Here is a 27,199-nt window from a genome sequence, read left to right on the forward strand (position 1 = left end):
TTTGGGGGATTTTAGCAATCCAGTGGGTTTTTCCTTGGAGAGGAAGTGGTAGTGCTGACACATGGTGGTGGCCTGGAGCTCCCAGACAGTCTGGGACAAGGAGGTTTTAATTAACTCATTCTTCTCACATCTAAAGTTCATTTATTTCAGCTTACTTAGAACATCTGCTTTTCACCCTCCTTTTTCCTTGGGCAAGGGGTGGGCATCCCTTGGCTCTGGAGTTGGGGGAGCTGCTCCTGCTGCCCACCCACCACGTGCCACCAGGGCAGGGAGGGTTTAGCACGCCCAGGGCTGCTGGGGTGCCCCAGGCAGCATTTCTGCTCAGCTGCAGCTCGTGGAGGTGCAGGAAGGATGACCTGGTGTGTTTTGCTCTGGGCAGTGCGGAGGCAGCACCGACTCCTGGTTTCCATCCTCCAGAGGCTGAGTACAGCTGCTCATGCCCAACACCATGGAGCTGTCCCTGCTTCAAAAACTGCCCCTTCTCCCTGTTTTTCCCCCAGGTTCCTTTGATGCTCATTGCTGAACTACTAGCAGAGTAGATCTTGCTTGTTTCCAGCTTGGCATATTCCTGCTGTGTGTCCCTTCCAGTGCTGTGCTCCCACAACGGTTGGGCTGCTTGAGACCCTCTGGGGTCCTGTAGACCACAGACCTATCCCCACTGCCTCAGAGCCTGTTCCTTGGAGCTCATGTCATATTCTGTGCCCTAATGGTGAGGGGAAGACACCAAATATTTCCCCTCCATCCTTCCTTGCCGTGTTTTTCCAGCAGGGATTTCTCTCACCAAGCTTGTTGTGGGCCATACATTTTGAGTTGGCACCCTGAAAGTGCTTTCATTTAATGCTTCTTTTATCAGGGTTGATTTTCTATTGCTTTTTCCCTTTGGGTGTGCTTGGGGGAATTTATTATTTTTAACAGGTTTATTTCAGTGTCAGGTATTGGTTCTAAAAGGCTGGGGGGAGGTGGGGGGGCTTTGATTTGTTGCATGGAAAATGCATTTGGCTTCTGTTCCCTTCCTCGAACTGGGAGGGATGGAAAAGAGGAGGAAACTGAAACTTCTGCCTGTTTAGCAGCAGCTTTCTCATCCTGCGTGTCTGTGTCACACTTGCTCGTCTTCCTCTGTCACCAGAGGTTGGGTCCTGCAGCAGCCTCGTGCAGAGAAGGTGCCAGACTTCTCCTTGTGTATTTTAAGTGGCACATCCCTAATCCTTGCAGGTAGCCCATGCTGGCACAGTTTTCCACCTGCACAGTGCTGGCTGATGTTGCTATTCCTGGTGGAGCTGTGCTGGTGTTCTCAGTTGCAGCAGTACCTGTAGGAATAAGCACTTTTTTCTTCTTGTGAAGGTGTGAAGACAGTGATTTTATTCACAGAAAATGCGCGAGCTGGTTGAAGTCCCCCTGTGAGAACTAGGGGAATGGGCACATGGAGACAGGATGATTTTATTATTTTATTGTATTTCTTTTCAGTGCTATTTTCCCTTTATTTTTCCATTATGTTCCACAAGTCTCAAGTTTCTCATAAGCAGAACTAGAAGCAGGGTTTTGGGTTGGTGATTTGGTTAAATCTCTAGGAGGGATTAAATTGAGAAATACCCCCATACATCTCCCTTGCAGCTGAGGGCAAATTTAACCACTGATTCCAAAGCTTCCGAAAATGGCTTTGTCTGAAAATGAATTTTGGCCTCTCAAAGTTCAAACATTTATCCTGAGCCAGAAATATACACAGATTTGCTCTCTAATTTAATAAAGCCATCCAAATAATATGATTTCTCCCATAACCATCGTTTATGTTTCACAGCGAAATGATAATGAGAAAGTCATTAGAAGTAATAAACAAAACAAAACCCACACAGCAAATCCTTCACCGAGCCTGACGGATGGGAAGAAGAGCAGCATTTGAGTCTTAGGCCACGGAATGTGCAGCTGTTCTGAAGGAGATGCGTTCTTAAAACATTATTTTTACATGTTGCATTTTAATGGGGTTTTGCTGGTGGAGCAGGTCCGTGCTTGGGGTGGGTTCTTCACCCGTGCCAAGCTGGCTTTGCTGCTCTCACCCCTCGGGGCTGGTTGCAATGGGTGATTAACAGGCACCTTTCCCCCCTCCCTCCCAAAAAATCCTCCTCCTTATCACAGCTTTGACAAGGTGCTTTTGTTTAAATTTCCTGGTTGAGTCTTGAACCCAGTACAGGGAAGGTATTGAGAGCAAGAACTACATCCAGGTACCAAAAGTGCTCTTTTTCAGCTTTTATTTATAGCTGGCTGTGCACTTTGGGCTGCAGCCTTAGCACTCACTTCTGGGTTAGCCTCAGCCAGGTGAATTTTTCTCTGACTTCAGTGCTTTGCTCCAGTGGGTGTCTAGATTGGATATTAGGAAAAAATTCTTCACTGAAAAGGTTGTCAGGTTCTGGAATAGGCTGCCCAGGGCAGTGTTGGAGCCACCACGGCAGGAGGGATTCACTGGCTGTGTGGATGTGGCACCTGGGCACGTGGGTGAGTGGTGGGCTTGGCAGTGCCCAAAATACCCCACATTTGTTGCTGCTGGATGTTTATTCACTGCCTCTGATCCAGGCATTGGGGTGGGATAGGATTTTGGTAACAGCTCTTATCTGCTGGTTTATTGGAGCTGTTTGGCTTCCTCACGGGTCTCATTAATTGTTTTTTTTCCAATTAGAGGACTCCTCTTGATTTTTGTGCTTTCAGGATCACAGCAAAGGTGTGTGGACCCAACACACACCCTCCCATCACAGACAGGGGTGGGTTGCTGGAGGAGGCGAGATTTAGCAGTGCAAAAAGCTCTCTAAGGTGACAGGAGCAGAGAGGAAGGAGTTTTCCCCTGCTGCCTCCGTTTCTCAGCTCTTGCTGTCCTCTGCCCCTTGTCCCTGGGCTTCCCCGTCCTTCCAGATCCCAGAGGAGCTCCAAGGGCTGGCTGTGGTGCTGCTGGTGCCATGCATCCTTAGTTTTTGACCCTCCTTCCCTGGCCTGAGCCAAGTGCTAGCAAATAACTCCTCCAATTAAAAAAAAAAAAAAAAAAAAAAAAAAAAAAAAAAAAAAAGCTTTTCATTCTTCTTACACTGAATAGAAAATAAAAATCAATAGAAAACATTCTGCTGGATGAAGGTTTTGGAAAGCATGTCTTGCTCTTTTCCTGCTGCAAACCGAGGCATGTAGAAGCCTTTTTAACTTCCTTTGGAAAACAAATGGTACATCTAAGCTGTCCTTGGGCAAACTCTTGCCTGCTGACATTTCAAAAATTGCTCTTTAAGGTTCCTCCTCACTCCCTCCTTCCTTGTGCTTCTCTCTCCTCCTAAAAGAAAATCCTATTTGTATTTACATCTTTGAGAAAAAAAAAAAGTTTAAATAAATAAATAACGGTGCACCAGCTGGAGCTGTATGGGGGTCAGAGAGGAGAGAGCTCTTCTGCTTTTCACTCCTTTTTCCTAGCCAGATATGCTGTGAGCAATTGGTTCTCCCCTGGGAAAATGAGACTCCCTGGCCTCCTGGCTGTTCTCATCCAGGAGGAACTTTTGTATTTAAACATGCTTAGCACTAAGCTGAACATGAATTTCCCCCAAGCCACCAGAAGCAGCTTCCAAGCTGCGTTTTCAGCAGCCTGCTCTTGGTGGGGAGAGCTGCTGGGTGCGTGAAACCTCTGGAAAGCTGGAATGCCCAGAGGCATCCTTGTTTAAAACCAGCTCCCTGTTCGTGTCCAGAGGGCAAATCTTCATCTGGAGGTGCCTGAATTTGTTTTTTTCCAAGAGGCTGAGCCTAAGGATGGTTTGGCAGGTGTGTGCTTGATTTGTCAGGGAGAAGCAAAGCGATGTTGTTCTCCTGCGTTGTTGTCTTGGCTGCTCGGATGCTCGGCTGTCCCTGGGGAACAGGATGGCTGCTGTGGGTAACCAGCCCTCCTGGGGCTGACAACTGAAGTCATTGTCACTTGGGAGTGCTGGAGGAGATCCTGGTGGCGTCCTGTGGAGTAAGAGCTGAGATGAGAGACGTGGGACTCCAGGCAGCTCTTCAAAACGCAGTTTATTGTACCCAGGATGTTACAGCAGCGCAGGGTCGTGGGTGACAGAGCCTGCACCTACCCCCTGCACTGCTGTAACATCCTGGGTACAATAAACTGCATTTTGAAGAGCCACCTGGAGTCCCACATCTCTCATCTCAGCTCCAGCTGTAGACAAGCCTGAAGACCCTTTAGTTTTGGTTACATTTCATTTTATACTTTTCTTTGCTGAGCATCTTAATACCTAAGAACCAATCTATACATTTACTATTACCTGCAGCCTATCATAACTACTGTCATTGCCATATTATGGTTAATACTATCCAATCACATGAGTTAGTATGTTACAATTTAAGCTTAAAGTTGTTTTTCAGTTTTCTTGCAGTGGAAAATCCTTAGACCTTTTTTCTACTTGCCACATCGGCATGTCTGTTTGCCTATGGTATCTTTCTGTTTTTCCTAAGACCTATTTCTTCTTGGTAAAAACATATTTTTTGTTTGTGATCAACATATCCTTTGCTCTGGGCATAAAAAACTCCTTCCAACTCGACTTAACCATTGCTTTCTTACTTGTCCACTAAGACTGGCTCAGCAATCCTCAATTTACACATCTATTATTCTTCTCTATCAAAATTTGCTTCCATCTCTATTTCGTTCTCAGGTTCTACATTCAGAGAGCTTTCTGCCAAGCATACATATCTTGAAACTTTCTTGTCAAATTTTCATCCTTCCCAACACCATGGCTTTATGGAGAGGTGTGAAACAGATACACTCATGGTTTTGGGGGGATGTTAATGGTTCTGTAGGATGGGCCCTGTGTGTGGCTGCAGTGTGGAGGGGTTGAGCAAAGCATGGAAACTGGGGTTTAAAAAGTGCTGGTGGAAGACAACTGCAGGGAGCTGACAGATGTGGTTTGTTAATGACTGCAGAGGTGCTTTGGGTAAGAAGAATTGCAACCCCGCGTTTTTTCCTGCAGCCTCTTTTTGCTGCCTTTCTGAAGGAAGTTCCTGTGCAGAGGCCAAAATGCCAGAGCTGGCTTTCCCTAAAATTCTTGTCAGGATGTTACCTGGCACCTTCCAGGGGGCACCAAGGGAAGAGGAGAGCTCCCTTTGGAGCCCTGAACTCCCTTTGGAGTCCTTTTGCAAGAGGAGGGCCTCAGGAAGGTGGGGGATGATGGCACAGCCATGTTTTGCTGCCAGACTTCCCCATTCCTGCCATCTGTCACGATCTGCCCGTAGGGGCAAAGGAATCATGATGGTTCTTTTCACCGATCCCAAAAGTGCAAAAAGGCAAACAACAAGGGACTGTCAGTTAATCACAACAAATACACCTTTATTAGGGGCCAAAACAGTAAATGTGATAGTGGGGATCAGAAAGGAGATAAAAGGATAGAGAGAGAGAGAGAAGAGGGGATGGAAATAGCTACCAACACAGGCGAGACCCTCAGTGCTCTGGACGATGGGGATCCATCTGTTGTGTCGGGGGAGTCTCCAAAGTTCTGGTGAACTCAGGGGTCCAGTTATAGTCCACAGAGGAAAGAGGGGGGAACATGCAGGACAATGAGAGTCTGTTGTGATTGCTGCGGAAGAACAGATGAGTAGTCCACTGAAACCACCAAGGCAGGACGAACACAATGAAGAATAAGTCCATTGGAATCACTGAAGAACGGGTCATGTGATTAGTGGTCACACCATCCTCTTCCCCACTCCCTGTGGTAGGGGTCTCAGTCTCAGCCCTTGGGAGGAGGGTTTTTCGATCTCCATCTTCCTGGTGGTAACGAGGCAGATGAGGGGTCTTCAGTGAGAGACCACTAGAGTCACCCCAGAAGTTCATTTGGCTTAAGGGTGAAAAGTGAGCAAATATGCAGCAGGCTGTTCCTTGCTGGGTCCATGCCAGGTCTTTGCCAATTCTTTGCCAACTCCTTGCCAAGTTCTTGCCAGGCCTGGTTCAGAACAGCTAATGTAATGGTACAGCAGTTGCACCTGCACTGCCGTCTCCTCCAAGCCAGAACTGCAGTGGGGGAAGGGGTTTCTCCTCGTGGCAGTTGGAAGGCAAAGGAGAATAAGGGGGGGCTTCAGACGGCCTCTTACAGCATCCCCAGGCTGAAGGCACACCCTGGCATCTGTCCGAAGGCAATTCTCATTCAGCCAGCAGTGGTTTGGAAATAGTCACTCATCAGGCACTTATGGATCTTTCAAGCACCTTTCTCTCCTTAATAATCCCACCTCTTGGGATGTATTGATTCTCCTCTGTCGGCTGCCTCTTGGTATTCCACAGTCTGTGTTAGGCCGTGGAAATCGCCGCGCTGTCGTTTTCACGCAGCAATTACCTGCTCCTGACTCCTTTCATCCCCAGCCCTTCCCCGGAGCTCTGAACTCTGCATTGACAAACCACCCTGCGAGACAGACGGGGTCGGGGTTTGGGAAGGAGGCTCACACAACAAAAACTTTGGGGAGAGTTTCCCTGCGCTGTGATTGTCTCAAAGGTGCTCAGACAGGTTTCTGGGGGTGTTTTTTGGACATCCAACACAAGAGGGATGCCATGGCTTCCCAGCCTGCAAATGGGACTTCATGCCTTGCTTGTATGCTTGTGCCAAAAAAACTAGGAAATTCTTCACCTGGCTTCTGGGTAAAGGATTAGCCTGGAGAGATGAGGGCAGCTGTTTTCCAAGTCATCCTCAATCCTCTGCTGGGGAATGGGCTCCTTCCAATACCTAGAGGGGCTTTTGACATGGGCAAGAGGGAATGGCTTCAGGCTGCTATAGGGCAGGGCTAGATGGGGTGGGATACTGGGAAAAAATTCTCCCCTGGGAGGGTGTGAGGCCATGGCAGAGGGGGCCCAGAGAAGCTGTGGCTACCCCTGGACCCCTGGAAGTGTCCATAGGGGCTTGGAGCACCCTGGGCTAGTGGAAATGTTCCTGCTTATGGCAGGGGCTTGGAATGAGATGGTCTTTAAGGTCCTTTCCAACCCAAACCATCCTAGGACTCCTCTCACTCTCCAGAAGGTCGTCCTTTGATTTGGGGTTATGGTTCACCCATCTGAGGAGGGGCAGATTTGGGAATTTGTTTTAATCCCATTTTAGGTGATTTTTTTTCTTTTCTTTCTGGGTGAACAGAAGTTGAAGGATGGGAGGATTTGCAGCAGTAAGGTTTCCTCCAGCCCTGCCTGCTGTGGCACAGGAGCTGCAGCCCCTCTGGAGTGGCACCGAGCTTGGCACAGAGTCGCACCTCTAAACTCGAAGGCATTTTGTTATTAAAGCAGCATTCCTGGGCAGTGAGGGCTCTCACTTGAGCAGAATCCCCATTCTAGCAGAGAATAAATTAAAAAGCCAACTGGCCGCGGCCGCCTGAGAGCGCCGGGACCAGAGATAGGGCCAGAAGTCAGATAACAAACAGTGGCCAAAATTGCAGCGCCTGGTGCATGGCGTGAAATTAAAACCTTTCCTGCCTCCTCCTGCACGCTGTAACAAAACAGCTCCTGACACAGTCTGCCGGCAGCAGGAGTGAAGAGGAGAATAATTAAAAACGTGGGAGTTCTTGCATCTGAGCAAAGGGCTTTTGTGCCATGGGCCTCGGTGGTTTGGTCCTGCAGTTGGATTTAAGTTGGAAGGGTCAAACTTCCCCCCAAAAAGCGGCTGAGCACCTTTGAGACAATCACAGCGCAGGGAAACTCTCCCCAAAGTTTTTGTTGTGTGAGCCTCCTTCCCAAACCCCGACCCCGTCTGTCTCGCAGGGTGGTTTGTCAATGCAGAGTTCAGAGCTCCGGGGCAGGACTGGGGATGAAAGGAGTCAGGAGCAGGTAATTGCTGCGTGAAAACGACAGCGCGGCGATTTCCACGGCCTAACACAGACTGTGGGATAGCAACTGGGCTGCCTTGCTACCCAGATGGGCAGGAATCTGCCTCTTCCCCCCTGTTTTGTTGGCTTTTCCTCTGAGTTTGGTGCCTCCACCTTCCCTGTAGGCTCAGCAGCAGCCCTGGAATGTGCCTGTGTGGTACTGGATGTTCTCTCCCCAGACCTTGCAGGCTTTCCATCCCTCGGGAAGGACATTTCTCTGGAGTTACCACCCAGGAGTGATGAAGAGGGCAGCACTTTTTAATCAAAGTTACATTAGGTGAAGCTGATATTATTCACTCTGCTTTATTGCAGCTATTTTTACACGGGGGTTAGAAGTTAATACTACCCAGAGAGCCTGGTTTTGCTGGATTCTGGCAAGCCCCAAAATCCATCAGCACATCCAGACAGGGCAGGAAAGAGCACAAGCAAAAATAAACTCGCTAGCAGTGAACTAGGGAAAAAAAAAAAAAAAAACAACAAAAAAACACAGTTAAAAACCCAAACCTTTTATAAAAACCAGACCCTTGATAATTGAGGGTCTGGTCTGGAAGGGCAAAACCCAGGCAGGACCATCAGCTGCAATCAGCAGAAGGATGAGCTGCTCCAATCAGCACGGGAAGGGGAGCAGGAGCCTGGCAGGAGGGCTGGGAGCGGGGGGGAATGCAGGGTTAGTTTTTCCCTGCCCTGGCAAATGATCCTGACTCTCTCCTGCTCCTCAGCCACAGCCACAGGTGATAGGGCTCAGTCTGATCCTGGTGGGGGGATGTCAGCGCTCAGGAAAAGGCTGGGACTGTAGACGGTGCCTCGAAGGGAATGGTTTCAGCAAGGAAGGTTTAGCCAGGGTTATGTGGGCTTGGGTCTGTCTGGGTTTGGGGTCTTTTCCCCCACTCACGTTACCTCCTTGGGCCTGGCAAAGATGCTGGCAGAGCTGGGACCTCCTCTGCTGCTTGCAAGAAGATGTGGTGAACTGAGAGAGGGAAGGATGGAGTCATCTCTCTGTTTCTAGAAAAGGACAAAAGTGCAGTTTTTTTCTTTCTGGTTTGTTTTCTCTCTCCTTCTCCTTTCCCACCTTGTTCCCGCTCTTTAACACAGATGTCCTGTGCTGAAATGTGTTTTCTAAGCCTTTTCCTGCAGCATTATCCCTGCAGGAGATGTTGTGGTGAGCTTTTAGGACCCCATTGCCTTGGATCTTGTGATGTTCCCAGTTAAAACAAACCCCAACACACCAGCCGAGCGCTATTGTCGTGAAACACCAGGTCTTTTTAAAAACCACTTAACGTATTTTTAAAATCTGCTTGACATAACTGGTGTCACCAGTAGATTGCTTTGACTCTTCTTCTGATGTGACTTCTCAGTGTGCTTGGCCAATTCTTTGGGCTGGATTCTAAAGGCTGGTTCCTTTGACAACGCAAGGAGAAATTAGAGGGAAAAATTGTTTGCCTCAACACAGAGGTTATGAGACTTTGGGCAGACACAAGCAATTGCAGGAAAAAAAAAACCAAACGGTTTTTAGAAGTTTTTGCTGCCATCCTTCCCCAAACCATGGTTAGGGGGCAGTTTGAAGGAGAGGTCAGGTTTTCAGAGGGGGTTATCAAGTTAATGCTGAGGACTGGCTTCACATTGACAGAGAGTAGGTTTGGGTTAGATATTAGGAAGAAATTCTTCCCTGTGCTTCTAAATCCCTGAGAACAGCCTGAGCAGGAGGTGAGGAGACCTCTCAAGCTGCCGGGGCAGTGCAGACAGGTGAGGTGCAGAGGGTAGAGCCCGGCTCAGCGAGGGACAGGCCCAGGGCTGCTCCCCTCGTGGGTTAAATCACAGCACAAACACCCAATTCCTAATGGCACTTAGCAAAAGCTCAGCTCATCGAGTAGACCCACAAAATAAATCAGGTTGGACGTGGCTTAGATACACCATCACATTAAAAATAATGTTTCCCTTTTCTCTCCTATTTCCTAAATGTCTCAATGCAAGACACCCAGAAACACCAGGAATCTTCTAATGGTTTGGGTGGGAAAGGACCTTAAAGCTCATCTAATTCCACCCCCCTGCCATGGGTAGGGACCCCTTCAACTATCCCAGGGTGCTCCAATCCTGTCCAACCTGGATTTGAACACTTCCAGAGATCCAGAGGCAGCCACAGCTTCTCTGGGCACCCTGTGCCAGGGCCTCACCTCCCTCTGAGTAAAGAATCTCTTTCTCACATCTAACCTAAATCTCTCCTCTTTCAGTTTAAAGGTGAGCATCATACTTTTTTTCCCCATTTGGTATAAAACCCTCCTTTGGGTTGCTGGCTTCCCTGTCTTTATTAAGTGTCTAATTTGCTCGGCCTAGCTCCTGCCCGGGTTTTCCTGCGGTTCAAGGCCGAGTCAGCCTCCATCTATTGTATTTCAAAAGGCTGTTCTCTGCACGTTCCACTGTCCCAGGCTGTCTGTGCCCGTGAGCAGCTCAGGGGCAGTGGGACACAGGGGAATTGGGGTGTTACCTCCCGTGGGACAGTGGTGCCCGTGCCGTGGCTCCGGCAGGAGCGCTTCCTGCCGCGGTTTGCTGCCTCAGCACGAGCAAAGCGCGATGAGGAGACCCCAGCCGAACCCGTATCGATCCTTCCTCTGCTAACGAAGCCATCCGTGGGAAGACAGGGAAGTAATTTTTTTGAATCAGCACAGCTGTATGGATTTTGTGTTCACTCGTGTTGAGGGTGGGTCCCTGCTCTCAGGCTGCTGCAGAGGTTCTTTTTGATGGATCTTTGGGACTTACAAATCCCAGATTTCAAAGGGAGTTGTGGGGTTTTTTCCCTCAGTTTTCTGAGGACACGTTACTCGCTCCTCCCATGGTCAGAGGTGGGCTGCTCTGTGCTGGGAAAGGTGCTTCTAGCTTCTCTACCAGAACAGCGGGTAAATAAGCAGTAAAATAAGTAAATATGGTAGAAAAGCAGGCCTGGCTAAAATGGGAGTGCAAGAGATGGAGCAAACAAAGGTGATCCTCTTTCCAGGGCTACACGTGCTAGATCAGAGGGTCTTTTGAAGATTCAAGAGAAGGGGATAGTGAGAAGTGCTGGGATAAGAAGAGATAGTAAGAAGGCAGTGCAGTGACAAAGCAAGTCCCAGTTCTTCTTGGCCAGCTTGGTGGCCCTCCAAGGTGGCTCAGGACAGCTTGAGAGCCAGGGAGGAGGCATGGAGAGGGACGTGTGGCTAGATAAGCATCCATAGATTCCATGTATGTATTCGCAGTATGTTGTATAAATGAAGACAATACCTAATGACTCGTGGCTATTATTTGAAGTGCCCCACTGTTACAGATTTATTTGTCATTTCTTGTAGTAACACCGATGATAATGAATTCATTTGTATTAATGGGGGTGTCGTGGACTTCTGTTGATATCCCGCATTAATTAATGTACCATTAAAAGGAAGTGGCACCCAATTAATATCAAGTGGGAGCGGTGCTGCCGGTGTCCTGTCATTAGGGTTTCATTTGTAATGCATTGTGTGAACGCTCTGCCTTAATGGAAGTCATTTGCCATCCCAAGCATCACCCGGTGGGCTGCCATGGGGTGCCAGACAGTGAAAGTTAGTGGCAACTGCAAAAAAAAAAAAAGCAAAAAAAGAAAAAGGATATTAAAAAAAACCAGGATCTGTTGGGTTTATGGCATAGCCATCAAGCAGGAATTGGAAAACGGATTTCTTGTCTCACCCCACACTGGTAGTGGTAAATCACTCTGGTGCTTTGACTTTGCTACTGAATTTTTATTGAGGGGGAGGGGACGGTTGAGGGGAGGGACGGTGGAAAGTCCCCCTGGATTCTGTAATCCGCCTGCCTTTGCTTCCTGAAACAAAAGCAGCCATTGCAGGAGTGCAGACCTTGACTGTGGCCACCTGCATCCACCTGCTCCATGCCCACCATCTCCAGGAAGATGAGAGCCAAAGGGGTGCCGGGCCATCTGCCGTGGATGCCCTTGCAGGGAGTTTGGAGATTGCTCCAAACGCCCTTTTCCAGCAGGAAAATCACACCAGCAGGAGAAATGTGATGCTGCTGAAGCAAGGGGCTCTCTGACTGACAGGTTTTCGCATTCTTGGCACTTGTGTCTGACTTTCAAATGTCTCGTTAGACCATCTTGGCTTCCCATCTGCTGTCTCCAAAACCGGGACTGACCTACCAGCAGCCGAGGAGGGAAGCACAGACTGCCTCCCAGCCCTTGCCCTGGCCCTGCCTGCTCCTTGAAGGCTGGAGACGCAGAATGGGAGAGAAATGTGGCTTTTGTGATGAAATTTGGCTGTGGATGCTGAGTTAGTGAAGCGGTGATTGCATCACCACCCTTTTCTTCTGCCCCTCCCAAAGCAGTGGGAAGCTGCTGGACTTCGTGAGTTGGAGGTGGGTGATCTTTAAGGTCCTTCCCTACCCAACCACCAAACCATTTTAGGATTCCATGATTCCTCTCCTGGTCTTTCCCCTCACGACCTGTGCTGCAGAAGTGACTGGTGCCACCAGGAGCCCCAGCTCTTGGGGGTGCTGTGCCATGGATCAGCCACCGCGCTGGCGAGGGCAGGCTCATATTTGGGGAACAACGGGGGAATCTCTGGGCTGGAAAAAGCAAGCAGGTTTATCCCACGGGATACCAGAGCATCTTCTGCTCTGTGTGGCTGTTTGTCCTCTGCCTGCTGAGTGCTACTGTCCTGCCAGCATGGCAAGTTCCACTGTGGGCTGGGTGGTTGTGATGTCCCTTCCTCGTACGTTGGGCCGGGCCGTGTCTGCCGTGAACGAGCGCTCTCAGCTCCGAGTGTGGTTATCCAGCAGCTAATTCCTCTCCAGCTCCTATAAAGGATCCATTCCAGCTGTGTTTATGGTGTTTTCAAAAGCCCCTCAATTGAATTATAGCTCTGCGGTGGCTGTTTGCCAGTGTCACCCGATAATGAGGGAGGTCACTTAATAGAGATAGCAACAAGAGGTACATATTAATGAGAGCTGATTGAAAGGTGGGGTGGATTTCCACCAAAAAAAAAAAAAAAAAAAAAAAAAAAAAGTAAAAAGGGAAATTATCAGGTTTTAAAATCAGACTTAGAAGTTGGAAATTGCCTGGCTCGGACGAGCAGTAATGCAATTAATAAATGTAATTAAAAGTGCAATTAAGAACACAGGAATTGGAAGTCTGCATGCATCTGTGCGAGTGTTCTGAGCTGGCACGCGAGCGAGGGACCCAGTCTGGCAACCCAGGATGGAGCATGGGGACAGAACCCAAAACACGGGGCTGGCTTTTTCCTCTCGGCAGGGGCTGCAAGAGGGGCTGCTGCTTGCTGTGGCTCTGCTCCTGCAGTTATTTCCTGCAGCAGACGAGACCCGGGTAGGAACAGGTGACTTAAATCAGCCCCGGATGAGAGAGACAGGGTCCCAGGTGTATCAGGAGCATACTTGGAATCCATGTCAGCTCTGTTGCACAGCACGCCTGCCTTCAGCAAGAGGTGCTGAGCCCTGCTTCCCACCCACAGTGATTCGGGATCGGCGGGAGCGCCTTTGCCCGGAGCACAGGGATGCGTGAGCCGGCTTTTGCAGAGCGCAAAGCTCCTTTCATCCGCCCCACTGCGCGCTGCAGAGGCAGGGAGAGAGAGGGAAGAGAGCCGCCAGGAGCGGCAGCAGGGATTTATTTAAGAGTAATAGGTTGACCTGAGCTGTAACAGGAGCGCGGAGCAGCGAAGCATCTCCTGATGGGAGCGGTCAGCTGCCGCCTTGCTGCGGGGCCAGGGGGAAGCAGGAGTGGGGCTGGCGAGGCTGTGGCAGGGAGGAGATCAGAGCTGCCTGCTGCTCGAGCCCCTGTGCCCGTCGCCGTGTGCCCCCCGGCCCGTTTGTGTCGCCTCATCTCACCGACCTTCCGACAGCTGCTCGGCCAGATTGCCTGCCGTTTTTGCACATTTATTTGCATGGCTACAGCATGCATCGGCATCCTAATCATCCCCACCAGCTTCTGCCGGGTGACTTTGCCCTGGGAGGTCAGATGGAGGTCCTCTACATGGCCAGCCATGGGAGAGGGGCGGCTGGCGTGGAGGGATGAGCCCCAAATACACCAAAATAGACGTTTCTGGTGCCCAGCCTTCTTGTCAGAAGGTTGTCGTGGTTTAATCCCAGCCAGCAGCTCAGAGCCGCGCAGCTGCTCGCTCTGTGTGTTGGAAAAGTGGATGCATTGAAGGGAGTATCTGGAGAATGAACTCCCACATCTCCTCTGCTTCATCTCCCACCTTTGCTTCTCTCCCACTCTGACCCTGCTGTAAAAAAGTCAGCTCTCCATATTCCCCCTCTCAGCCCTTTGCCCACGTGGCTCCTGACGTCAGGCCAGTTGGACAAGACTGGTGCATCGAAGCACGTCTGGGGTGTTGGTGGCCCGTGGCCCGTGAAATGGTTTTGCTGTGGTGGGAGACTCTCAAAGGCACCGTGCAAACCTGCTCCCTGAGCAGGGCGAGCGCTCTGACAGCCAGAGGGACTTAATGCTGTGGGAGCAGGTGCCATGGGCCTCAGGAAAGAGGATGGAAGCTGGGTTTCCTGCTTTCTGGTTTTTCTGGGCTTTTTGTTACCCCTGTGTGAAAGGAGAGCCTTTTCACAAGAATCACTTGGGTTGGAAAGGACCTCTAAGATCATCAACCTGAACTACTGACCCAGCACTGCCAGGTTACACAGCCATGTCCCCAGGTGCCACATCTTTTAAATCCCTCCAGGGGCACTGACTCCACCACCTCCTTGTCCAGCATTTTGCCAGTGCTGGACAAACTTTTTGTGTTGGGCTTGCAGGGGCTGGTTTTTGGTAGCAGGGGGCCACAGAGGTGGCTTCTGTGAGAAGCTGCTGGAAGCTTCCACCGTATTTGGCAGAGCCAACCCCTGATGGCTCTGAAGATGGGCATGCTGCTGGCCAAAAATGGGCCAATTTGAGATGCTGATAACAGATTTAAGAAGAAATCAAAACAAAGTTGGAGGTACAGTGTTCATTCCAGCCAGAGAAGAGAGAACACATGAGTGGAACAACACGGAGACACCAAGGTCAGTGGAGAAGGAGGGGAGAAGGTGCTCCAGGCGCTGGAGCTGAGATTCCTCTGCAGGCCGTGGTGATCCCCGTGGTGAAACAGCTGTGCCCCTGCAGCCTGTGAGGATCCATGGGGGACGCAGGGATCCACCCACAGCCCCTGGGCATCCACGGGGGATGCAGGGATCCACCCACAGCCCCTGGGGATCCACGGAGGATGCAGGGATCCACCCACAGCCCCTGGGCATCCACGGGGGATGCAGGGATCCACCCACAGCCCCTGGGGATCCACGGGGGATGCAGGGATCCACCCACAGCCCCTGGGGATCCACAGGGGATGCAGGGATCCACGGGGGGGAGGTGCCCACACTGGAGCAGTGGATCCCTGGAGGAGGCTATGATCCAGTGGGAGGCCTGGTGGAGAGAAGGGTCCTGCTCCCAGGCTGGAGCAGCCTGTCCTTGGAGGACTGCACAGCAGTTTTGGGAAGACTGTGTGCCCGTGGGAGGGACTCAGACTGCAGCAGTTTTGGGAGGACTGCTGCTCGTGAGAGTGGAGCCACACTGGAGAAGTTCACAGAGAACTGTCTCCCATGGGAGGGACCCCATGGTGTGGCAGGGGAAGGACTTCTCTCCTTGAGTAGTGGAAGAAGAACTGACCCAAACCCCCTTTCCCTGGCTCCCTGTGCTGTCAGTGGGAGAGACGGAGGGGTTGGGGAAAGAAAAGGTGTTTTCTAAGGACTTGCTTTACTTCTCATTATCCTCCTCTGATTTTGGTAGTAAAAACTCACTTTCTACTTCTAAGTTGAGCCTGCTTTGCCCTTAGAGTGTTTTTTCCCAGTCCATAAGTCATGAACCCTTTGTTTAAATTTTTCTCTTTTCTGCCCAGCTGTGGCAGGGGAGGGTGAGTGAGTGGCTTTCGTGGGTGCCTGGTGTTTGGCCAGTGTCAAACCACACCTGCTTCCCATGAAAAAAAAATGTTCCTGCTGTTCAATCTAAACCTCCCCTGGCACAACTTGAGAGGAACAGTTTGTGGCAGACAAGAGGAGGTGGTGCCCTGGCTTTTTTCAGGCGTTCCTCATGTTCAGCTGTGCCCATGTAACTTGCCTGGTTGGACACATCATGGAACGGTTTGGGTTGGAAGGGGCCTTCAAGGCCATCTAGCTCCAACCCCCTGCTATGGGTAGGGACACTCTCCTCTATCCCAGGTTGCTCACATTGTGACCCCAGAGAGGGCATCTCCCCTGGATTGTCACCTACCTTGTATTGCCACGTCGTGGTGGAGCAGCATCCACCCAAAATTTTATTGCCAATGTATGTTATAATATGGGTAATAATATAATGCATATAGGGTTCATGATAAGATGTTAAAGACTACCGGTGTGGCCAGAGAGTGAGGTGTAAATATTTTTAAAAGTCCCTTTTTGGTAACCTCTTTTTCAGCCTTAATTGCCCTTTTGCAGAGAATGTTACATAAGGCTGTGGTGTCCCAGCTGTCGGGGTTGACAGGGCACATCTGTGTCTGGTAACTCATGCTGAGGTCACACGGGAGGTGACAGCCCAGGGGAGATGTTTGTGGTGGTGGGCTGTGCTTGGGCCATCCCATGACAGCTTTGGGATGGAAGCACACCTTCCTGGGAGGATGTCAGGAGGATGGAGCTGTGAGACCCAGCAATGGGACAAGAGGCAACAGGCAAAAATTGATGCACAGGAAGATCCACCTGAACATGAGAACTGTCCTGGGCAGTCACCAAGTCTGGAACGGATTGTCCAGAGAGGGTGTGGAGTGTCCCTCTCTGGGGGTACTCCAGAACCCTCTGGACACAATCCTGTGCCATGTGCTCTGGTATGTCCTGCTAGAGCAGGAAGGTGGGAGCAGAACACCCGCTGTGGTCGGACTCATTCTGTGATCCTGTGATTATTTGTGATTTCACACCTCTGCACTGCTCAGAGAGAGGCAAGGTCTTGGTCTCTCCTCTGCCTCCCCCATGTGCATCAACATCCTTCCATGTTTGAACAGGGATTTTAGGGTTTAGTTCCTTATTTTAACACCAACCTGTCCTTGCTGCTGGGGATCCACTGGAACAGAGCAGTCTCCTTATGATTAAGAGCTAGGGGCTCTTGCATTACTGTTCAGTATTTCTTTTTAGACACCCCCCCCCCCCCCAAAAAACTTCTACCAATACTTTTTTTAACAGTTTGAACTTTTCTTACTCGTTTATTGCAAAATAAGGAAGGCACAAAGGGCATCACCACTTAGCACCCCAGAGCCCTTTAATTCCTGCAGCTGCTGTGGGGGGAACCGGGGTGCTGGAGCTGCTCCTGCTGAGCTGCCAGGTGAAGGATGGGGTGCTGGAGACAGGTCGGGAGCAGGTCCCACTCCCGTTTGCCCTCCTTCTCCCCCCCAACAGGCTGCATCTGTCTGCATGTTTATTTTTAATCTCACATCTGCTGCCGTCGTAACAAAGATTTAATGACATGACACAGTTTTGTCACCAGTTCTTTTTTCTGTAGTGAATGAAGCCTCCATTGCAGGCTGCTGCAGAGAGCCGAAAGCTTTAAAAAATGACAGAATTTGGCGACTCGTGTAGAAAGCTCACCTGTTTGCCACGAGCACCTGTAGGCTGTTGTCTGCCTGGACAAAACAAAATTATGGATTTTGTTATTTTTGCCTGTTGGTGAGATAAGCATAACCACAATTAGTCTTTGTTAATGAAGAAAAGCCATGAAGGATGTGCAAAAGTGTCCTATAAATGGACCTATAAATGCTGAAGAAGCAGAAATATGGTCCAGCACGGGGCTTTCCAAAGGCATCTCCCTGGCTTGTGTCCCCTGCTCGGTATTTACCATCAAACATAAGCCCCAGGCTCTTCTGTTTATCCAGATGTTTTGCCTCATTGTTTAGATGATGGGCCACAGCTTCTGAGAAATAAAGATGCCAGCTTCCTGCTGAGAAATAGCTCGAGCCTGTTTGACCCAGAAATGGCAAGAGGATTTTAAAGACATACTTTTTATGCTTTTTAAGGCAGATGGCCTGAAATTCCCCTGAGTCCTGTCTGCCTGCCAGGGCATGAGCATTGATGAGACCTTTTTCCCTGCAGGACTGTTGACATGGGATGTCTGCACCCTGCAGCTGGTTTTGTTGGTTTGGGGGATTTTTTTTTTTGCTTGAACTTGAACTGTGGAAAAAAAGATAGATTACCCAGAGCATTCCTTACAAATCTGCATCCTCTCCCCTGTGTGCTGTTGGGAATAAGGAGATGTGTTTGGTAGTGAAATATTCTCATTGACCTGTGCATTTTGGGCAGAATCAGTGATTTCCCTCTCTGTATCCATGCTGCTCTGCTTCCTGTAACACTCCTCCTACTGCCTGGAAGCCCTTCTGCTCCCCTCCTAAATTCACTCGGGCTGTGCTTTGCTCCTGCTCCCACGCTCATGATCCGGCCCTGGGGTCCCTCACGGCCCCTCAGATGCTTTGGTGTTGATGTCCTTGACTGATTCCCAGGGCCAGATCTTTGTCCAGAACTGATCCCCTGCTTGTGTGGCTCTTGTTCTCCTGGCCAAGGAAGGGAGCTGGTGAGAGAAGCTGTAAAACAAGGATAACGCCATGGAAGTCACCCGGCGGTGTCTGCAGGGCCTGGAGCCGACAGCACCAAAGCTGGTGACCTCCGTGTCCCCTCCAGGCAGCTTCTCCTTCGGAAGGACGAGGAGATGAAGTGCCTTCAAAGCCTGCTTTGGGGCTATTGTATGGAGTACAATGCGGGGGAAATCAAGCTCTCCTCTCTCACAGCCAGCCGAGAGCAGCCCCGTAATCACGGGTGACCAGAGAGGATTTGCATGTTAAAAGCAGTGGCTAGGGGCACTTAAAAAGGAGAGGAAACATATTCATCAAGGCCAGCTTTATCCTTATGAATGTTATTATTCCCAGGGCAATATAGCCCAGACCCTTCGGTGCAGCCCTGAACGTGCTCCTGCTCTGCCCCTCCCTAGGAATGGTTAATTTGTAGTGCCGTGTGCTGTGACATTGGTACCCCGGTGGCTCTGGGAAGGAAGTTGAGTTGTTGGAGCATGTGGAGTGAGGTGGTGGGAGCAGTGCCCTGGCAGCAGCAATAGGAGGGCTGTGGGATGCTCTGGAGCTGCTCCTGGTGGTGATGGCTGGGGGCAGGCAGGTGGCCCAAAAGAGGAGCTGGGGAGATGCTCTGGTCTTGTCTGAGAAGGTGTTTCAGGAGTGCTCGGAAAGCAAACACCCACCACAGCCACCCATGAAGGGCTTCTTCATCCAGCACACCCCTCAGCTGACAAAATCCTAGCTCCTGAGCAGTTTAAATGCCCAAGCCAGGATTAAGGTGCTGAGCGTGTGTCACAAAGTCAAGGGTTTACACGGCAGCAGGGCAGGGCTGGGTTAAGCTTCCAGAAAATGAGCAGCTGTAAGGCAAAGGGCAGCAAAATTCTGGGACAGATGGGCTGGGGAGGATGTGGTGTCTCCACTGCTAGAAGCCTTTCAGGATGGGGATGATTTAGGTGGAGCACAGGGGCCAGGTTTCTCTTCTGAGGTCCCTTCCAGCTATATCTTTTATGCTTTTGTGACTGCTGATCACCAAAAAACTTGAAGGCGCTTTAAAAAATAATCCTCAGGCCGTGCCCTGCGAGGCTTTCTAGAGCAGCTTGATTTACAGGAGGGGAAAAAAAAAAGAAAGGAAATGAAAAACCTAAGTGGGAGCTGCAACCTCTCACACCTTGGCAGAAGTGACACTGATGTAAGGGAAGTGGAATTTTGCTGGAGTCTGAGGTGAGCTTGGGTCCCTGTAATGCCACATGCCTGGATACAAGGGCAGGGGCATGAGGGATGTGCGTGGGATGAGTGTCCAGAGCCTGGATTCGTCAGTGTGAGCTGCAAAGTGTGCTCTGGGTTCCCTGCTCCGTTGTACCAAATCCTGCCACCTGCCTTGAGGGCAAATTTCTGCTGGCCTGAGCCTTAACTGGGAAAATTTGGATTCTCTGGTTCTTTGTTGGTGCCATCACCCAGTGTTAAGCTGGTTAAATAAGATTCCGAGTGTGGGGCCCTGTTTTCCTATATTACCTAGTTAGAAGTGTTGACTGGGACAACCTTTGGTTTACTGCAAGCCCTGTGGTTCCCAAAAAAACCTGAAAATGGCTCAGTTTGTTTCACAGCTTTGGCCAAGGATTTTCTTGGAAGCAGCGCCCCATCTTCTAAACTCTGCCTCTCCTCAAGCCTCCTTTCCATCCTCTCAGCACTTCAGGATATTTCTCTGTAAGATGAGGGCAAACAATTAAATACAAAAGGGGTTAACAATAAAACAGAGACTTGGGGAGAGGTTTTCAGGAATAATCCCTGTTATCCCAGCCACTGTCAGGTCTCACTTCTGACCTTTGCTCTGTCCCCTTTTGAGGTTTAGCTCCTTGTCAACCCTTTTGGTGGTGTCACAGGCAGAGGGACATGCCCAAGGTGTCGTGATCCGTGTGTACCTGGAGCCCCAGCAGAGCCTTTTAGCTGGCAGTCTGTGCTCGTGCCTTTAGGGAGAGACAAGAATATGCATTTTAAGATTTGCATAGGAACATGCAGCTGTTCCACCAAAAATGGATAATTGTTCTCCCCGCTGTGAAGTTAAACAATAAGAAGTGCCAAACTGCACTTGCCATTGCTGATTTTGTGCACTCAGCTGCATATTTTATGCATGTAGATTAGTTCCAGATTTATGACGATGGAACTGTTCATGCCTGCGTTAATCGGGCCAGGTTGTAGTTGCTGTGGAAACTACAACTGACTTTTATGTGAAGTTCTGTGTTGCATTTAATGCTTTTTTTTTTTTTTAATTTTCCCTTATTTTTTAAAAGCTCTCCTGTATTTAATACTTTGTGGTGAAAACAGCGAGGGAGTCGGCGTCGAAAATAAAAGCGCCTTTGGGCAAAAAGCAAGTTTCAGCAAAGAGAGCAATTTTTCTGGAAAGTTGGGATGTCTAGGAAAAAATAAGGGTTTATGATAGAGTGCCACCTTGACCACAGCTGTATAACTATTATTATAAGTGTGTAACAACTATTATAGGCCCTGCAATACTGTAATAAAGAATACAGCTGTGTGACTTACAAATGGCTGGAAATACAGGACTGAAGTTGCAGGCTCTCTGGATATCACTCCTGGTGGGAAAAGGAAATTGCTGGTGTTATGTTTGATGTGAAAATAGCGCGCAGTGTTACCGGTATTTATCTCTTATCTCCAGAATACCCCCGTGGGCACTCCCATTTTCATCGTGAACGCCACGGACCCGGACCAGGGGGCAGGAGGCAGCGTGCTTTACTCCTTCCAGCCCCCTTCCAACTTCTTTGCCATCGACAGCGGCCGTGGCATCGTGACGGTGATCCGGGAGCTGGACTACGAAGTCACTCAGGCCTACCAGCTCCAGGTGAACGCCACGGTGAGTCGTGCCCTGGCAGCTGCAGGCCTGCGGGTGTTGTCTGGGGTTTGTGTTATTGCCCTGCTCTGGAAAATCTGCTTTTGGGCGCATCCAGTGTTTTCTGCTTAGCAAGGCGTTGCAGCAGTGCAGTCTCTGGGTGGTTTTAAGTCGCTGTGGGGAACGGCTGCACCTCTCCAGCAGCATCTCACACGTGTCAGGGGCTTCTGCAGGAAGGGAACCAGCTCCTGGGTGATGAAACCCAGCAGAGGGCATACAGACCATTCACAGAATCATAGAATGGTTTGGGTCAGGCACCCAAAAGACCATCCCATTTCCAACCCTCTGCCATGGGCTAGACCAGGTTGCCCCAAGCCCCATCCAGCCGGGCCTGAACACTTCCAGGGGTGGAGCTTCATCCACAGCTTCCCTGGGCAAGCTGTGCCAGCGTCTCACCACCCTCTGAGCAAAGAATGTCTTTGGTATATTGAATCCTCCAGACTCATTCCTTGGACACTGCGGTTTATTACAAGTGGGTTCACCTGTATTAAGTTCAGACATCAAGAGTTAAAATTCTGGTGGGCAGAGGAGAAACCAGGGTCTTAATTGCAGTCAGTGCCATCACACTGTGGGGGGGACCCTTGGGGTGGGAAATGGTAAATTCGTGCCCCATGTGAGTGGGTGTTCAATCCCTGGTGCTCAGTCTAGAGAGAGCTGGAGAATGTCAAGGAGCACACAGGCTGGAGCTCTGGATGCTGACTCCTTCCCCACCTCGCACGCAGCAGAGGAAGGTGAGATTCAGCCCTACAATACATCTGCCCAACTCCACGCTCAGGAGAGGGGGGGAAATCCCTCTCTGCCCCCTCCAGGCAGCTGGCTAGAGCTCTCGAAGCATGTGATTTGATCAAGATCATTGTCTTGATGCAGAACCACAAATGTCAGGAGGACACGGAGGGCTGTGCTTTTCTCTTCACAGCAGCAGGCCGGACACTCATACACTGTAGGGCAAACATCACAGCCTTTCAGCCCAAGCCCTGCATGTTCCAGCCTGTGGAATTTGCTCCAGAAATTCGGGTTTTTGTTGTTTGGTTTTTTTTTTTTTTCTTATTTTGAAACATACCTCATTTTATTTTAATACTCCAGTGCGAAGAGGGCCTCTCCTTTTTTCGCTTCCTTGCCAGTGTCTGTCGCTGACACGCTTTCCTGGGATGTGTTACTGAGCTGTCTAGCAGGTTGGAAAATGTGGGACCAAACACAGTCCCTGATGGAAATGTAGCTTTCTTCCAGGATTCTGATTTCCTTAAGGATGCAATGGTGTCAGCTTGGTCCATCCAGCTCCGTCTGGCCCTGTATCCCAGCAGAGATAAAATGGGGGCGTATCTCGCACTTCATGGAATCCCACAATGGTTTGGGTTGGAAGGGGTTGTAAAGCCCAGTTCATCCCAACCCCTGCCATGGGCAGGGACACCTTCCACTATCCCAGGTTGCTCCAAGCCCTGTCCAGCCTGGCCTTGAACACTTCCAGGGATGAGGCAGCCACGGCTTCTCTGGGTAGCCTGTTACATGCTCAATACACTCCTGGCATCCAGTGATTTCCAGCTTAGGGAATCCGAGGACTTAAATGTTGTCTCTGAACTGGGCTGGGTGGCAGCTGTGGGAATATCTCCTTGCCTTGGTCAGTGCTAGTAATTCCTTGAAGAAGAGTGATGAGAAACCCTAGGGCAAAGCTGTGCCGGGAAAAAAATGTGAGACTTGCACCAGTGTAGCAGGAGCTGGAAGAGCAAATGCAGATTTTTGTCTGCCTGACGAGCAGTTTGCATGGTCCAGAGTGGGAAATGGGGTGATGGCGAGTTCAGGGTGGCTGCAGGGATTGCTGAGGAGCATGGGTGCAGGGCAGGAGTTGTTCCATCCCAGGGATGAGGGTAGCGAGGCAGCGAGAAGCTGGAAAGGACAGCAGGAGGGACAGTCCAGTGAGGAAACTGGAAGCGTGCTTGTTTTTTTTCAGTGCTACCTGTGATGCCTGAAACAAAATTTAAGAGGTGAAGGGGAGGGGAAGGAACATTATCTGAAGAAACAAAGGACTTGCACCTGATGGCACTAACAGCAGAGTCAGAATAAGCATCCACCCAGGCCACAGACACTGAGCCCTGCAGGTTAAGAGGATAATGCACAAGCTGAGTTGTTGAATAGAGTTTAAATTAACATTAATCTTCTGGCAATCAGTCTTTGCCTCTGCTCAGAGCTGCTTTGGAGGAGTGTGTAGTCACCTTCCAGCACAGTGCCTGATTGGGGGTAAGGAGACACTGATTCCCTTCCCTCCGTGTGCTCTCTTTGCTTCTGCCCCTAGCAAAGGGCTGGGGGCCTTGGGGTCACTTTTGAGCACCCAGGGGACAAGGCTTCAGCAAGAAAAGCAGTGGCAGCAGGAGAAGCTGGTGGCAGTGCCTACTGCTGTGGCTTTGGCTGCTGGAGGAGGGTCATGCTTGGAAAAGAGCCCGAGGCTCTGTCCTGGCGGGATGTGATGGGAGGTGATCAGGGAATCATGGAATGGTTCAGGTGGGAAGGGACATTTAAAGACCATTTAGTCCAACCCCCTGCCATGGGGAGGGACATCTTCCACTATCCCAGGGTGCTCCAAGCCCCATCCAGCCTGGCCTTGGACACTTCCAGGGATCCAGGGGCAGCCACAGCTTCTCTGGGCGAACTCACCACCCTGACAGCCAGGAATTTCTTCCCAATACATGATCTAACCCTGACTTCTTTCAGTTTAAAGCCATTTCCCCTTGTCCTGTCCCTCCATGCCCTTGTCCCAAGTCCCTGTCCAGCTCTCTTGGAGCCCCTTTAGGCACTGGAAAGGGCTCTGAGGTCTCCCAGAGCCTCCTCTTCAGTTCTGTTAAGGCATCAGCACTGTGGGTATGAGAGAGGCTGCTGCCACCCACCCCTGGGTCTGACCACGTAGAGGTACCTTAGGCTGTGTCTGCATTAGGAAGGAATTTACATTTTGAAGTAGATGTTGAGCAGCATTGCTGCATTTTCACTCAAAATGTGATGAAAACTAAATTGGTGTTTGCTTCATTTGAAAGGGCTGATGCTGCAATGAAATGCATATTGTATTTCAGCTTAGAGGGAGGTGCAGTGGACAATAATTCCAGCAGGTAGCTTGAAAAAGAGATGATTACCTCCACTATTCAGAAATCCTGTCCCAGCTACAACCACGTGAGACTTAATGCTGCTGAATAATTCTGTTTTTCTGATAGAAATCCTTTCTCTCCCCTCCCTGCCCCTTCTTTTTTCAAGGACCAAGATAAAAACAAACCCCTGTCTACTCTGGCCAACCTGGCAGTCATCATCACAGACGTGCAGGACATGGACCCCATCTTCATCAACCTGCCCTACAGCACGAACATCTACGAGAACTCGCCTCCGGTAAGGGCTGTGCTCCGTGGGGTTTCCTTCTGAAACAGCACCCCTCCAGCCACATCCAAAACATTCAGCCCCTTTTTAAAACAGGCAGCCTAAGCACAGGGGTTCAGGAAGCCTGGACCCCAAATAAAATATTTTCTTGAGGGTTTTGTTCTGAAATTCTGCAAAGGCTTTGTGTTGTTGGGAGCAGACAGTCACCCTGTCTCCTCCCCACGGTCTATCTGCATGCCATTTCCAATAGAGAACTTGAAGGAAAAAAATCTAAACGTTCCTGAAATGAGGCAGTTTTGAAAATGCCAGAATCATCAGCCATTTCAGCACTTTGAGTCTTTTCCCCCAGGTTTTGCCAAATTGGTCCAATCATTTTAGTTCTTCTGAAACTCGGTTTGTCAGCAAACTCGCTCTTTGTGGAAAAACGTCTCCCAGTCTCTGAATACAGCAGGGATGAGGGGTTTTTTTCCCCCCACAGATGTCAGGGAGCATGGAGGGCAGCTTGGGCTTTGGGAGCTGTTTCTAGAGGGAATTTCAGCTAGGACTTCCAATGAGAAATTTGTCTCTTCTATTTTTGGTATTTTCCAGTTGGGATTAAAAGTACACCCTGAAATGTTGTAGAGCCCTTGCAATCTACCCAGGGAATGGAGACCATTTTGGAGACCCACCAAGGGCTTTAATCCAAGCACCAGCCCTTCTCCACAGCATCCACAGCTGTGCATCCCATCACTTTGTCCACGGGGAAACATTTTTGTGTGTGGAAGGAAAAACCTGCCTTAAAATCATGGCATGGTGGGCACCCACACCACACGTGCACCCCATAACTTGTATGGTGCTCTGGATCCCAAATGCCTGGTGGCTCTGTTCAGAGGGAGGGGGAGCTCCAGTGTGCTTCAATTTATGCCTTTCTATTCACTTTGGGGCAAAAGTGGACATGGAGAGTGCTGGATCAATAGGGCTGACTTGTACTGTCCCAAATCCCGTGGCGACACAGCACATTACCTGTCTGCTGGCCCAGAGGTGGCCAAAAAAACAGCTTATTCATGAATTACTCATAAGGTAAAACTTTTGTTGATATTGAGGAGAATTTCTGGGATGGACAGAGTGAGCTGCGGGGAAATAAAACCCCCCAAATGAGATCACACTTAACTAGAAGAAAAAAGCTTTAAATGAAGTTAGAGGAATGAAAGTGCCATAAGTATTAAAAATCCTAGACTGCATCACCTCCATGGAGTGATCTGGTATTCAGGAAAGGGAATATCTTCCAAATAATGATATATATTAAGGCTGAAGGATCCCTTTGTGTCAATGCACAACATGCACCATGGAACAGTCAGGAAAGCAGCAAATAACCACCGTGTAAGGTGATACAGGAAAAGGAGGAAGGAATTCCCACCAGGTTTAGAGATTTTAATTTCTCTTGGCCACGTGCAACGTCTCCAAAGGCGCTGAGGTATCTGAGATGGATAGGTGCCACCAGAGGCATGGTGAAGAGGAAGATTGCTGGAGGTGGGGACTGCTTTGAGTGGTGTCACCCTCTGGTTTGGACCCAAATTCCCAGCCTTCCTGGGAGAAATTCCACTGCTGAAACAAGGATGTGATTTCCTTTGGGAAGCTTGGCGTTTTAACGCAGAGTCATTTGGTTGGAAAAGACCTCAAAGTTCATCAAGTCCAGCCATTAATTATGTGCATTTTTTGTCTCCCAGTTTAAATCTTCTCGTCAGCTCTGCCCTACCCCCTGTGTGGAGCCATGTGTAGAGTGAATGTCTTGGTTTTCAAAATGATCACCACCCATTTGGGTGGGGAGTCTGGGCTTGGCCAGCTCTCACCCAAAATCAGGCTTGCAGGTCAAACCAAGAGGCTGTGGTGCATTTTTGGGTGATGTTTAGCCTGACATGTGACTCAGCAGGTCCAAATGTGCTCAAGGCATCTCATCCCGGCCCTAAATCCACGGAGCCGCTGCTCCCTGTCTCTCTTCCCTCTTTTTATCTGTGGTGCACAGCATGTCTGTGTTCCCCTATCAATGTATCAGGAAGAATACCTCATCTAAAGTGTATACATTACCTAATAAAATCCTTCTTATTTGGGATTATTGCATCAAATTTTAATTTCCTCACTCGAGTAACAGCATGTCAGCCAGCCCGTCAGCAGAGAGCCGATAGAAGGTGAAAAGAGTGGATAAACTGCAGCAAATTACCACAAACAGATCTCTATCAGCCCTTTGACTGGAATTGACTGGAATTAAGAAGTGAGAAATGGGATTTTTTTTGCCGTGGCAGCTTTCTGAAGCGCTCACCCCCTCCCCTCCTCCTGCTGCAACGCTGGGCTGCGCTTCTCCTTTCAAGTCCCTAATCCTGTAAGAGAAGAAGAAGAAAGAGGGGTGGAGGGGCACGAGAGGGGAGAGAAGTGCAGTTGTAGTTCTTATTTCTCTCAGGCCGGGATCTGGGAGCATAATTGAGAAGCATTTTGGGCAGGTGCTTATTGTGACACTGAGAAGAAAGCAATTTCTTATCGGGCAGAGGAAGAGGACACAGCAGGGAGAGAC

The 27,199-nt window shown here is 49.8% G+C and overlaps 1 protein-coding gene across 1 annotated transcript in view; it reads left to right on the forward strand.

Annotated features, from left to right (window-relative positions):
• The window catches only part of CDH23 (cadherin related 23), a 189,905-nt gene that overhangs the window by 60,968 nt on the left and 101,738 nt on the right, over positions 1 to 27,199 (forward strand). Inside the window, exons 7-8 of the mRNA XM_053984267.1 lie at positions 21,073 to 21,267; positions 24,538 to 24,666. Coding sequence (XP_053840242.1) covers positions 21,073 to 21,267; positions 24,538 to 24,666 — 324 coding nt within the window. The remainder of the gene's footprint in view (positions 1 to 21,072; positions 21,268 to 24,537; positions 24,667 to 27,199) is intronic.

The sequence above is a fragment of the Vidua macroura genome, chromosome 8 (genome assembly GCF_024509145.1).
Source record: "Vidua macroura isolate BioBank_ID:100142 chromosome 8, ASM2450914v1, whole genome shotgun sequence".
In the NCBI taxonomy this organism is placed as follows: Eukaryota; Metazoa; Chordata; class Aves; order Passeriformes; family Viduidae; genus Vidua; species Vidua macroura.